The sequence below is a fragment of the Gracilinanus agilis genome, chromosome 5, assembly GCF_016433145.1.
Source record: "Gracilinanus agilis isolate LMUSP501 chromosome 5, AgileGrace, whole genome shotgun sequence".
NCBI lineage: Eukaryota > Metazoa > Chordata > Mammalia > Didelphimorphia > Didelphidae > Gracilinanus > Gracilinanus agilis.
Genome location: NC_058134.1, coordinates 99,045,524 through 99,057,731, shown reverse-complemented (window position 1 = coordinate 99,057,731; position 12,208 = coordinate 99,045,524). Strand labels below are relative to the sequence as shown.

Genomic DNA, 12,208 nt, shown 5'->3' with positions numbered 1-12,208 from the left:
CCTCGACAGAACACTCCGGAATGTAAGGCTCTTTCCCAAATATCCTATCTTTGCTTTATAACCTACTATGAATACCTTACATGTATTTATCTAAATCTTTTTAGACATGCATTTTTGGCCTGAGCTAATGCTCCTCAACTTTAAAATTGGGGATGATAACAGCACCTGCCTTCCAGGGTTGTTGTGAAGATCAAAGGATATTAATTATTATAAAACACATTGTGAGTACTATATAAATTCTAGCAATTACATCTATGTACTAACCACTGTGTGAATTGAATCGCTATTTGGTAAACCTAACTCCACCAGACTATTTGGGGTCTACCTTCTTTTCACTCTTCAGTGAATCAAGTCACGAGTACTTCAAAATTCAAATATCCACGTATGATATTCCCTCTCTTCCCAGGCAAGAAGTCTTGAAGGCCATGTTTTCCCCGACTGCCAGGCGGGGTCTCCGCCTCTTTCAGGGAGGCGATGCCTAGGAGCGGCTTACGTCAGGGCTATTAAGATGGGACATGAGAGATCCGAGGCCAGCGCCACATTTCAGAGAAAATGGCCGGGAGGAGGCGAAGCGGACCCAAGGTCATAGACCGCTACCTGGTCCAGTTACAAGCGCTGCACAAGCAAGGGGCACCAATACCGATCATTCAAGGGAGAGCAATCTGGGAGCCGCATGCGGGGCTCTATCATGGGCGGAGATGACGCCTTCTTTATTGGGGCCCCAAGAACAAAACCACTAGGCCCCCAACTCCTCCTCCCCTTCTCCAGACGCCCATCTCACAAAGGATGGACCGCTGTTACCTAAGCAACTGGTCCGTAGCAACCGCTCCTTCCGGTGGAGCACTTCCGGTTCCACTTCAGGGGAAATGACGTCATTCTCACTTTGTGAGATGGCACTGGCGGCCATCTTTCGAGTCATTTTCCACCCACCAAGGCCGCCTTCCTACCTCTTCCCCCACCTTATAGCACGGTCTTGGTGGTGAGTATGATCACGGGCTTGGACCCGCTGTTCTCTAGTCACTTGCTTACGACATTACATCTCTCAGCGTGCATCTCTGTCTCCCTAAAAGTCTTCTCGATGCTTACAGAAAGGACCCCAATTTCCCCGCATGCGCACTCCGTGCCTTAGCGTTTGGCTCACGATCTCCTAGCGAGCAGCCCTCCCTTTGCAGGCAGCTGTCAGTGAACAAGGGCAGCCATGATTGCCAGTGGCGCCCGATCCTCCACCCTTCTTTCTTACTGACGCTTGCTCCATTAAGTCTTCAGAGTGGGGGCAGGGCTGTTTGGTCCTTTACGAATAGTGTTGTATAAATGGAATATAGATCATAGACTGAGGACTTTGGAAACTACCTAAACCAGCCCCCTGATTTTCCAAATGAAGAAACTTGAGGAGCAGAGAGGTTTTCCATGGCCACACAGATGCCAAATAACAGGCTTAGGACTAGCGTCTCTGACCCGGAGTCCAGTACTAGATCTTCTGCAGTCTAGAAGGTCATCTAGCCCAATCTTCTCCCAAAGCAAGAATCCCTTCTCCAAGGTGGAGACGGGCTCAGCTTCTGCCTATTCTACTTGCTAACTTTGTGGTCTGAGTTGGGTGCCTTCACCTCCCTGGGACTCCCATTTTCCCTTCACACATGATCTTCCTTCTTCCTTCCACGCGGTAGTTGCTTAATAAAGGTTTGTTGAATTCAGCTCTAGGCGACTTTGTACAAGTCACTGAACAGGTTTGTTTCTAAGTCCTGAAGCATATTTTCAAACCCATTTTCTGCTGCCCTCCCCCGACTTCGTGTACAAGTCACCCTAGACATACCCTTGGTCTGAAGGACCTTTCCAAGTTTTGGTGTGGGATGTCTCAATCTCTTCATCTTCTGGAACAGGTCTTGGGACACAAAATGTAGTGATCTCCATGATAGTATTTTTGCTTACCATAAACATTGCAAAGTGAAATGACCGCGTGTACCATGAAATAAGTTTTTTGATGCCTTGGGGACACATAGTAAAACCAATTCTACCACCTCCTTTATTTGGCTTTCCAAGCATCTATCCTTTTATTTAGTTCTTTATGCCAATTTCCTTATGCCTTCTGGTATCATTTTCTTTCTTTTTTTAAAACAAGTTTTCATTAACTTGGTATTACCATGATATTCCATGGATCCCTCCTGCTTCTCCTCTCAGAGATCCATCTCATATTTAAAACAGTCTTTTTTTGAGGGAAGAGAAAAAAAATCAACATAACTAATTATACATTGAAAAAGTCTGGAAACATGTTCAGTGTTTAACTCTTATCTCCACGAAAGGCTAGGTTGGGGATGTCTTCTCATATCTCTTCATTTGAGACCCAAATGAGACCGAAGAAGGCATCATCTGACAAAAAGTTATGTTCATAGAGTTTCTGTTTTTCAGGTCATTCTCTGGAGGTGGACATTGACAAATTATTCTTCAATTAATAGTTCAATACCTGTATGTAATGTTCTCTTCTATTTGTTTCACTCTTCATTACTTCATGTAGGTCTTTCCAACTTTTTTATTAACCTGCTCATTGTTTCTTATGGCGCAGTAATATTCTGTCACAATCAAATACCACATTTTGTCCAACCATGCCCCAAATGATGGGCATCCCCTCAATTTCCATTTCTTTGCCACCACAAAGAGAACCATTATAAATATCTTGGATCCTAATCTCCTTGAGAAATAGAGCCAGCAATGGGTCTAAGGATATATACAGTTTTATAACTCTCTAGGTGTAAGTCCAAATCATTCTTCAAAATAGTTGGATCAATTCACATTTCCACCAACAGTGTATTTAATGTTCCCATTTTTCTAAATCTGCTCCAGCATTTGTCATTTGATAGGTGTGAGACAATATCTTTGATTCATTTTGATTTGCATTTCTCTAATCAGTAGTGATTTAGGGCATTTTTTCATATACCTATATGTAGCTTTGATTTCTTCATCTAGCACTCTTCTTATCTTTTGTCCACTTATCAATTGGAGGATGGCTCTTATCCTTATAAATTTGACAAAGTTCTCTATATATTTTAAATATGAGACCTCTGAGAAATTGTCTATAAAAATTTCTCCCCAATTTTCTGCTTTCCATCTAATCTTGGCTACATTAATTTTTTTTGTACAGAAACCTTTTAATGTAATAGAAATTATTCATTTTATATCTCACAATGCTCTCCATCTCTTTTTTATTCAAATTCCTCTCCTCTCTTTAAATCTGATAGGTAGTATGCTTCCTGTTCTAATTTGCTTATGCTATCTCTTTTCCCATATAATTTCTCACAGCCTAGAACTATTCCATTATATTAATTCCAAAATTTGTCTAGCCACCCACCAGAAATGGGTATCTACTTTATTCTGATGATTAGCTATCACAAAAATTGTTATTATAAATATTTTGGAATACATAGAGACTTTTTTTCTTATCAATGGCTTCCTGGTGGAATAACCCCATTAATGGAATCCCTGATTCAAAGGGTAGGGACATTTTAGTAACTTTATTTGCAGAACTTCAAATTGTTTTCCAAAATGTTAGCAATGTGTAATGGGTTTACACAGCCCCCTAATGTATACGATTGCCATTTTTGGTCATTTTGGCCAATTTTCAGGATATTGAAGTAAAACCTCAGCTTTGTTTGGATTTGCACTTTTCCCCCCTTTCTTTTAGTTTGTTACATTAAAATTGCCAGGCAACTCCCTCCTTCCTTCTCCTCCCTGCACTAGAGAAGGCATCATTTGACAAAAAGATATATGTATATAAAAATAGGTTTTGCTTGTTTCTGTTTATCAGTTCTTTCCCTAGAGGTAGACAAACACAAGACATTCTTGAAATAATATTTCTGTTCCATTGGTTGTACTCATTTCACTACTTTCATGTAAATCTTTCCGTGTTTTAAAGAAATTAATCTGCTCATCATTTCTTATAGTGTGGTAGAATTCTGTCACAACCATGTGCCACAATTTGCATCCTCTCAATTTCCAGTTCTTTGTTACCAAAAAGACAGCTGCTCTAAATATTTTAGAATAGTGATATTGTTGGGTCTAAAGGTATACATACTCAGTTTTGGGACATAATTCCAGATTGCTCTCCAGAATGGTTGGATCAGTTCACAGCTCCACTAACAGGCTTCAGACACTTCCTATGTGACCCTGTACAAGTCATATGACCCCAGTTGTCTAGCCCTTACTGCTCTTCTGCCTTAAAACCAATACTCAGGATTGATTCTAAGACCAAAGGTAAGGGTTTAAAAAAAAAGAAAAGAAAATGGTTCTAGACAGTGATGGGCAAACTTTTTAAAGAGGGGGCCAAAGGAAAGGAAATGCTCCTCTGTCAATCTATTTCTAAGGCAACTCTCTCTTTCGAAGTTTCATTGTATTGTGTCCTCCTCATTGTATTCATCAGATAAGAATAATGTCGCGCAGCTGATAGAACATTTCAGGGGACCACATGTTTGCCCATCACTGTTCTAGTGTATCATTGCATATGATGATTGCTTTTTGGTTTGTAGCAGGTAGTGAGGTGGTACAGCCAATAGCACTGTTCCTAAAGTCAGAAAGCTGAGTTCCGATGTGACCTCAGACACTTAATAACTGAGTGACCCCAGACAAGTCTTGAAATCTCTGTTTGCCTCAATTTCCTTATCTGTAAAATAGTGATAATATAACACCTCCCTTCCTCCCAGGATTGTGAAGATCAACTGAAATAATATTTATAAAGCACTTGGCAAGCACTATATAAATGTTAGCTATTATTAAGTAGGTGGTTTTTTTTATGATATTAAACCCTCTGGCTATATGTTGTAGGTTTTTTAGCATGATAATAATGTACTTTTTCACTGGCTTTTTCTGACTATTGAGTTAATGATATGGTTTTGGGTATTCTGGTTTTGAAATTGATTAATTATGCTGATTGTTTCCCCAGTGTCAAAGTATCTCTGTTAAATATTCCACTTGATCATAATAAATGATTTCTCAAATTGCTATAGTCTGTTTTATAGGATTTTGTTTAAAATTTTTGAGTTTTTGTATATTAATGATATTGATACCATTTTCTTTGCATGTTTTATCTTTCCTTAGCTTAGGTATTGACTATATTTGTCTCATAAAAGGGTTCTGGTAGGGTTTTTTCTTTTTCTGGTTTTGAGAATAAATTGTGAAGTATTGGTACTGATTGTTCTTTAAAAGTTTATTAAAATTCTCTTAGAATCTATCAGGACCTGGACTTTGTGTGTGTGTGTGTGTGTGTGTGTGTGTGTGTGTGTGTGTGTGTATGTGTATAGTTCCTTTACAGTTAGTTTGATTTCTTTGAGATCAGATTATTTAAGATCTCTATATTTTCTTCTGATAATTTGGATATTTTAAATTTTTGAAAGTATTCCTCTATTTCTTTTGTGTTCTCAATTGGATTAGCATATAACTTTTCATAGTATATTCTAATTATTCTTTTTATTTCTGTTATTATTCTATTTTATTTCTTTTATTTTTTGGTTTTGTGGCCATTTCATTTTACTCATTTGTAATTTCATTGACTTTCTACTCTCTTTTAAAAATTAAATTTGCTAAGCATATATCAGTTTTGTAAATCTTTTCAAAGAACCAGCTTTTAGTTTTATTTGTTATTTCTTTTTTTTCCTAATTGATTTCCCCTCTTTTAGGTACCTCTAGGGTGGGTGCTGACATCAGGGCAGCTTTGAAGTGCTAATAACAAACCAAAAGTGAAGTGAATCTCCACTAGAGAGGTGAGATGACTTGCCTGCTCCCCTGGGAGTTCCTGACTAACCTCTCCTCACAGTTCCTTAAGGAGCAGCTCTCCTAATGCCAGCAGCCTAACAGTCCATCTCCATTTCCAGAAACCTTGGGAGTTCTTCCTTTCTGTCCGCCTGCCCCCCTCCTGCGAGTCCCTGCTGCTCTCCCGTTACTAGGGATACCCCAAGTTTCCCTTCAAGACCAGGCACTAAACTGTGTGATTGAGTGACGTGGCACTGTGGGAAAGAGAACCTCTCAAAACTTAAGGAATAGGATCAGCTATTTCTTGAGCACCTTTACGCGCAGGGCACCCAGAAGAAAGGAGGAGGGGTCCTGGCGGGCTCTTTCCTTGACCCAAAGGCCATTTATCTAGAAAGCTGGGTGCTTCCACTCCCCCCCCTCCCTTTCCCTTCTGCTCTCCAGGCCCCCCCACCTCGGTTCTCCCTCTCTTCCAGCGCTAGAGAAGGGGAGGGCAATGTGGACATGCGCAGTAGTCCCAGGAACTAGCCCCTGCCCCTCCCGAGCCCACATTTAGTTTCCTTTCCCCCTTTCTCGGTAGGCTCTCCAGCCTGGAAGGTGAGAGGGGGAAGGGAGCTCCTGGACGTCTTCTAGGGAGCTTCTTAGAAGGAGGCATTATTGCCCAAGGCTACTTGCCGGGTAAGAGGCTACGGAAGGAGGCAGCTCCTGCCTGGGCCATGGCAGAGGTTGAGGCAGCACAGGTAGGTCCCTTGAATTCCCGGAGGGGACTGGAGGGGTGGAGAGACCCCTGGTGGAGGCAGAGTGTCCGGGCTCCGAGTGTCTGTGGGACCTATGGACCGACCCCCCGTGGCTCTGGGGGGAGATGCTGCCCCAAGGCCTGGCTCTGTAGCGAAGGTTTGCTCCGTGAAGGGCTCGGCAATTTCTCCAGGTGTGCCTGAGTGTGACCAGAACCCTCCCCTGGGCCAGAAAGAGTGTGTGCGTGGGTCCCCGTCCTGCTGTGGAGCCCCTTCCGCTCTGCCTCGAGCTGCTGCCATGGGGCTGGGGAGCTGGTGACTCACACATTTGGAAAGTACGCAGTAGAGCAGACGGGGCTTCTTTAGCCAGCGAGTACTAAAAAACAAACAAACCGCCCGAACCTCTCGTTCTCCGGGCCCTAGCCCATCCCCAACTCCCCACAGCTGCCAACAGACATGCGAGCGTGGCTCCGCCCCCCAGACCCCCAAGCTTGCTCCTCCTGCCCCATGTCATGGATTTTCCCGTGCAGGCTGACTTTAGGGTTTGTGTGAACCAGATTTCCACTTGGGGAGTACTTTTCCAGTTGGCGAGTTGGAGGAAGCTGGGATTCTTCCTGTACCCCATTGCCTCAGGCCCCAAGGACAGCCCGAGAATTGATGCGCAAAGGTGTACTGAGGCAGGAAAGGGACTGAGTGTTTACAGCTCTGTAGATGTGCTCCTCTGTGACCTCGTGATAGCCCGGGGGACGTGTCTTCTTGATGGTGCGGGTGCTCCTGGACGGACTCTACGTCCAAAGGGTCCTACGTAGGTGACCAAGGGTGAGCCTGTGAATTGGCCTGGGCCACCCCTAAATTCTGAAAGACCAGGCTTGGACTGGCTATTCTGCACAGGCACATGCACAGCTTTGGGGATCCAGCTCCATTCAGCTCCCATCTTAAAGACACTCTGAGGTTGAAGAGAAAAGAGAAAATAAGACATATAGTCTCTGTCCTCAAAGAACTTACAATGGAAGAGTTGAAGGGGGATAAACTTTGTGTATAGAAAACTTCAATTCACTTTATCAGTGTTACTTGATCCTCACAACCCTGAGAAGTCAGTCCTATTTTATCCCTATTTTACAGATGAAGAAACTGAGGTTGGGAGAGGTTAAGTGACTTACCTGAGACCACATAGCTATTATTTTATTTCAGATTTGAATTCAGAGCTTTCTTACTCTAGGCCCAGTGCTGTTTCCACTGTGCCACTTAGGACATGATAAGGTCCTATTTAGAGTTTGATGGGGACTCAGGATATGAGTGAGGATTCCTTCCAAGGTTTGGGGGATAAATAAAAGCTCTCTTTCTGGACAAGACTGCCAGTTGTCTTAATCCATTACTTGGCTAATTGAATCCTAACATGCTAGTTAAATTACTGACCAGTGAAGCTCCATTTCTTAAGAGGCAGCTGGTGCCCCACTGGATAGAGTTTTAGACCTGGAGTCAGGAAGATCCAAGTTTAAATCTGGCCTCACTTAATCTCTCTGTGCGTCAGTTTACTCATCTATAAAACAAAGATGATAATAACACCTACCTTCTAAGGTCATTGTGAGGATAAAATGAGATATTTGTAAAGTGCTTTGAAAACCTTAAAGAGATTTCAGGGCCAGTTTTTCTTCATGCTGTGATACTGGTGAATTGTATAGCGTCCCCATCTACCATTTTACATCAATAATTATATGTTTTCTCTTCATCATATAAGACTGTCATTCTTGCAAAATTAACAATTATGTAAATAAATGAGTCCATGCTTGTGTGCTGGTGAGAAAAGGTAGAAGGCTATTTTCTCTTTCATTTCTCCAAGTTAGGACCCTCTCAGCTCAAAAGTACTTTTCAACAGTGGCTTCTGGAGACCAAGTCCTTATTGGGGTTCTCTGCCACAAACTGTAGCTTAGTGAGGAAAAAAGAGAAAGAAAAAGAGTTTAGATGTGGGAAAAAAGTTATACTTTAAACTAACTAGAGATAAGGTGTAGTTAGATGGCCCAGTGGATAAAGTGCCATGCCAGGGAAGACCTGGGTTCAAAACTGACTTTAGACACTTCCTAGCTGTGTGACCTTGGGCAAATTAACACTGTTTGCCTAGCCCCTACTCTTCTGTCCTAGAGTTGTCACTGAGATGGAAGATAAGGGTTAAAAAAAAAAAACCTATGGATAAGAACTCTTAATGGTTCAGGGGAACCTTAGAAAGACTGGAAAAAGAAGTTATGTGACTGATAATTTCAGGTCTTCCTAACATTTGAGGATGTGGCCATCACTTTCTCTCAGGAAGAATGGGGAATGTTGGCTTCCTGGCAACAGAAATTGTACTGGGATGTGATGAAAGAAAACTACGAGTCCTTGAGTTCTTTGAGTGCTGGTGAGTTTTGATTCTTCATCATTTACCTGGGGGGAAGATTCAATTCAAGAAAGGTGGAGAAAGTTGCTCTTACCCAGCTCATCTAGTATCTGAATTGGAGATATTGTGAGGGATAGTGGTAAGAAGCTGTTACTGAAGAGAATCATTTTGAGTCATATCCATTTAGGAAGCAAGAAAATCTGTGTTAGGTCCCTGCTGGTGTGAATTAAAAGGGAATAGACTTAGGTGAGGGAAGGGCAGCAGAGAAGATGCTCAAAATCAAAATGGCAAGAACCAAGAGTAGGAAACTAAGATATTAGAGGGTGTCAAGGTGGATGTGTTGATGCATGTGCACAGAGCAATGGACATACTTCTTGTTCTCCTAACACTGACAGCAGTCACATCTGGGTTGGACAGTGGTTTCTTCAGTACAGCTGGCTGAGAGAGCATGTGTCTGTGGAAAGGAAACCTTGGCATAACAGAACTATGTGTCAAGAATTTTGTTGACTTTGCTTCCAGCAGGCAGGTTGGGAGCCCTGCCAGACTTATTCTGGACGCTGGGACAGGTCTTTGAAACATGGGAAGATCAGCAGAACTCATTGAGGAGAGATAACTCAGAAAGCTCCTCCTTTGGTGAGTATTTTCCTCTAAGCTGCTTTTTGGGTGAGTATTTCCCTCTAAGAGACTTTAAGGCTACTGACTTTGGCTGGGAATTCAATCAGCCAGCAAGGGCCATGGATTGAGCACCAACATTTATATAGTACTAGCTTTCATGAGGACATACATTGTGCCTGCTTCTGTGGCACAGTAGAAAAGGACTAGTGTTGGTTGGAGTCAGAAGACTTGGATCCAGTGGTGGGAGTAAATTTTTACTCCAGTGGGGTAATTTGCTTTCTTCTGGGGGAAAATATACCTATGACACAATTAAAATTTTAATTTGTAATATTAATATTTTCTCCATCACTTTGTTAAAACTAGGCAGCGTAAGGGTTAAATTAAGGAGTTCAACAAAGTGAGGAGAGAAGTTTAACAGAAACTTTGTTTAATTTTAAAAAATAAGTACAGATAGAAAGAAAGAGAGGAAAGAGAGATTATTAATCTTATACCCTATAAATATACCTAAAATTCCCAATATTACCTAAAATTTCCTAAAACTATCTCTAACTCTTTTCAGGACAGGTTCTTCTGCCTGGCACACCAGGCCTAATCTACTATACTCTGTCTATAAATTATTCACTAACTACCTAACTCCCTAAAATAATAGACAGCCACCACTCACTCCTTCAGTTTTCTATAGCAGCCTGATTGTCAGTAGCCAATTGCCAGCAGATCCTTGCTTCAGAGACAGACCTGCTCTCCAGAGATCCCAGAGGCAAAAGACCCTCAACTGTCAGCCACTGCTTCCTTTATCTTTCGCTGACCTACTGTCCCCCCTAACTTCCTATCAGAGGGCCCCCTACTTCCTCTCCTCAGTCCTGGTCTCCCTGGTAACAGAATCTTCAGCTCTGGCTCACTGACTCCTGTCAGTTCTGATCTACTTAGTAACCCTGCTCTCCAGCCTCTTAAGGAGACAGAGGGAGAGATTAAGAAAATCCCTTTAACAACAGTCAACAAAAAAAAAAATGAAGCCCTAATTTGTAACATTTGCCAATTGCCAGAGTATAAGTGCTCAATTTATTCAGACTGACTCCAGCATGCTAACCACTGCTTGGGATCCAGCTAAGCTATGTCTGGGTGATTTTGGTCAAGTTCCTTAGCTTCGATAAATTCAGTTTCCTATAAAATAGAAGGATCAGACTGGATGATTTCTAAGATTTCTTGCAGCCCTAAAGCTTGATCCTATGATCAATTCTCTTTACACAATACCTTGTTAGAAGCCCTTAGGTAATATTTGTTTCTTTTTCTGTCTTATAGGTGTTGAGGTCAGTAAACCTTCTAGGACAGAAAGCCCTAAGAAACAGCAGTTCAGGGAAGATTTTCTAGGGGAACAGGGTGAAACAGGTCCTCAAGCCTCCAGCCCCAAAATGTCTCCAGAAACAGGTCTCCTGTCTCTTGGACAGATGGATAGTTTAGTGAGGACTGAGCCCAGTGGCAACAGGAGAGATAATGGAGCCTTCCACAGCCTTTCTCCAGGTGAGAGAGCTCTCATGGAGAAGATACAAAACCAGGAGTTAGCTTCTGAGAATGAGCTTTCCTTGAAACCTCACCCTTGCCCTGATTGTGGGAAGCACTTCAAGAGACGCCATGAGCTTAAAGTACACAAGCGTGTCCACACCAGAGAACGACCTTTCCCCTGCCCAGAGTGTGGGAAGTGCTTCCGGCAAAAGTCAGCTTTGATGACCCATCAGTTGGTGCATAGCAAAGAGCGCCCCTTCCCTTGCCCTGAGTGTGGGCGCTGCTTTGCCCAGAAGCAGTACGTGAGGAAGCACCAATGGGTGCATAGAAATGAGCGTCCCTTCCCCTGTCCTGATTGTGGGCGCTGTTTTACCCAGAAGCAATACCTCAAGAAGCACCAGCATTTGCACAGCGGGGAGCGTCCCTTCACCTGTTCAGAGTGTGGACGGTCCTTTTCCCAAAAGCAAGACCTCAAGAAACACCAGCATGTACACAGTGGGGAGCGCCCTTTCCCCTGCCCTGAGTGTGGGCGTCAGTTTGCCCAAAAACAGGATCTGAAAAGGCATCAGCGTGTGCACAGTGGTGAGCGGCCATACCCTTGCCCTGAATGTGGGCATCACTTTTCCCAAAAGCAAGACTTGAAGAAGCACCAGCGTGTGCACACTGGTGAGCACCCCTTCCTCTGCTCTCAGTGTGGGCATCATTTTGCCCAGAAACAGGGCCTGAAGAAGCACCAGCGTGTGCACCAGAAAGCACAGGCTGGCAAACGGCCCTTCCTATGCCCTGATTGTGGGCGTCCCTTCGCCCGGATGTATTACCTAAACAAGCACCAAAGCAACATTCACAACAGTGAGAATTCTTTCGCTTGTCCTGGCTGGGATCAGCCATTCAGCAGCATGGCCAGTACTTCCATCAGCTTTGAGTTGATCAAGCTTGGACCACTGGACTGGTGAGCAGAGGTCTTCCTTTGATGCCCTTTCCAAATTGCCCTGAAGGAAAATGCCATGCTGTAGAACCATCCTGTATCTATCTCTTCACTGATTCCCATTTACCTGTCCAGTGGCCTAATCTCTCATGGTCCTAGCTGGATGATCAGATTGGTAAAGGATATTTCCATACTGGAGCGTGTTCAGCAAAGGATGACCAGGACAATGAGGGAATTAGTCTCCTCCCCATATGATAAGAAGATAAGGCCAGTTCTCGGGGCTGTTTAGCCTGAAGAAGAGAAGATTTAAAGGAGACCTAAAAGTTACTGTCA

At 43.1% G+C, this 12,208-nt stretch overlaps 1 protein-coding gene across 1 annotated transcript; it reads left to right on the top strand.

Annotated features, from left to right (window-relative positions):
* Window positions 1-10,982: 10,982 nt before the first annotated feature.
* LOC123249876 (gastrula zinc finger protein XlCGF7.1-like) lies at window positions 10,983-11,903 on the top strand. The gene has a single exon (XM_044678973.1). It carries the CDS (start codon window positions 10,983-10,985, stop codon window positions 11,901-11,903), a length of 921 nt encoding a protein of 306 aa, XP_044534908.1.
* The last annotated feature ends 305 nt before the right edge of the window (window positions 11,904-12,208 follow it).

Excerpts from the sequence above, each read along its gene's own strand:
- LOC123249876 (XM_044678973.1), top strand. The coding sequence starts at position 10,983 with ATGGAGAAGATACAAAACCAGGAGTTAGCTTCTGAGAATGAGCTTTCC.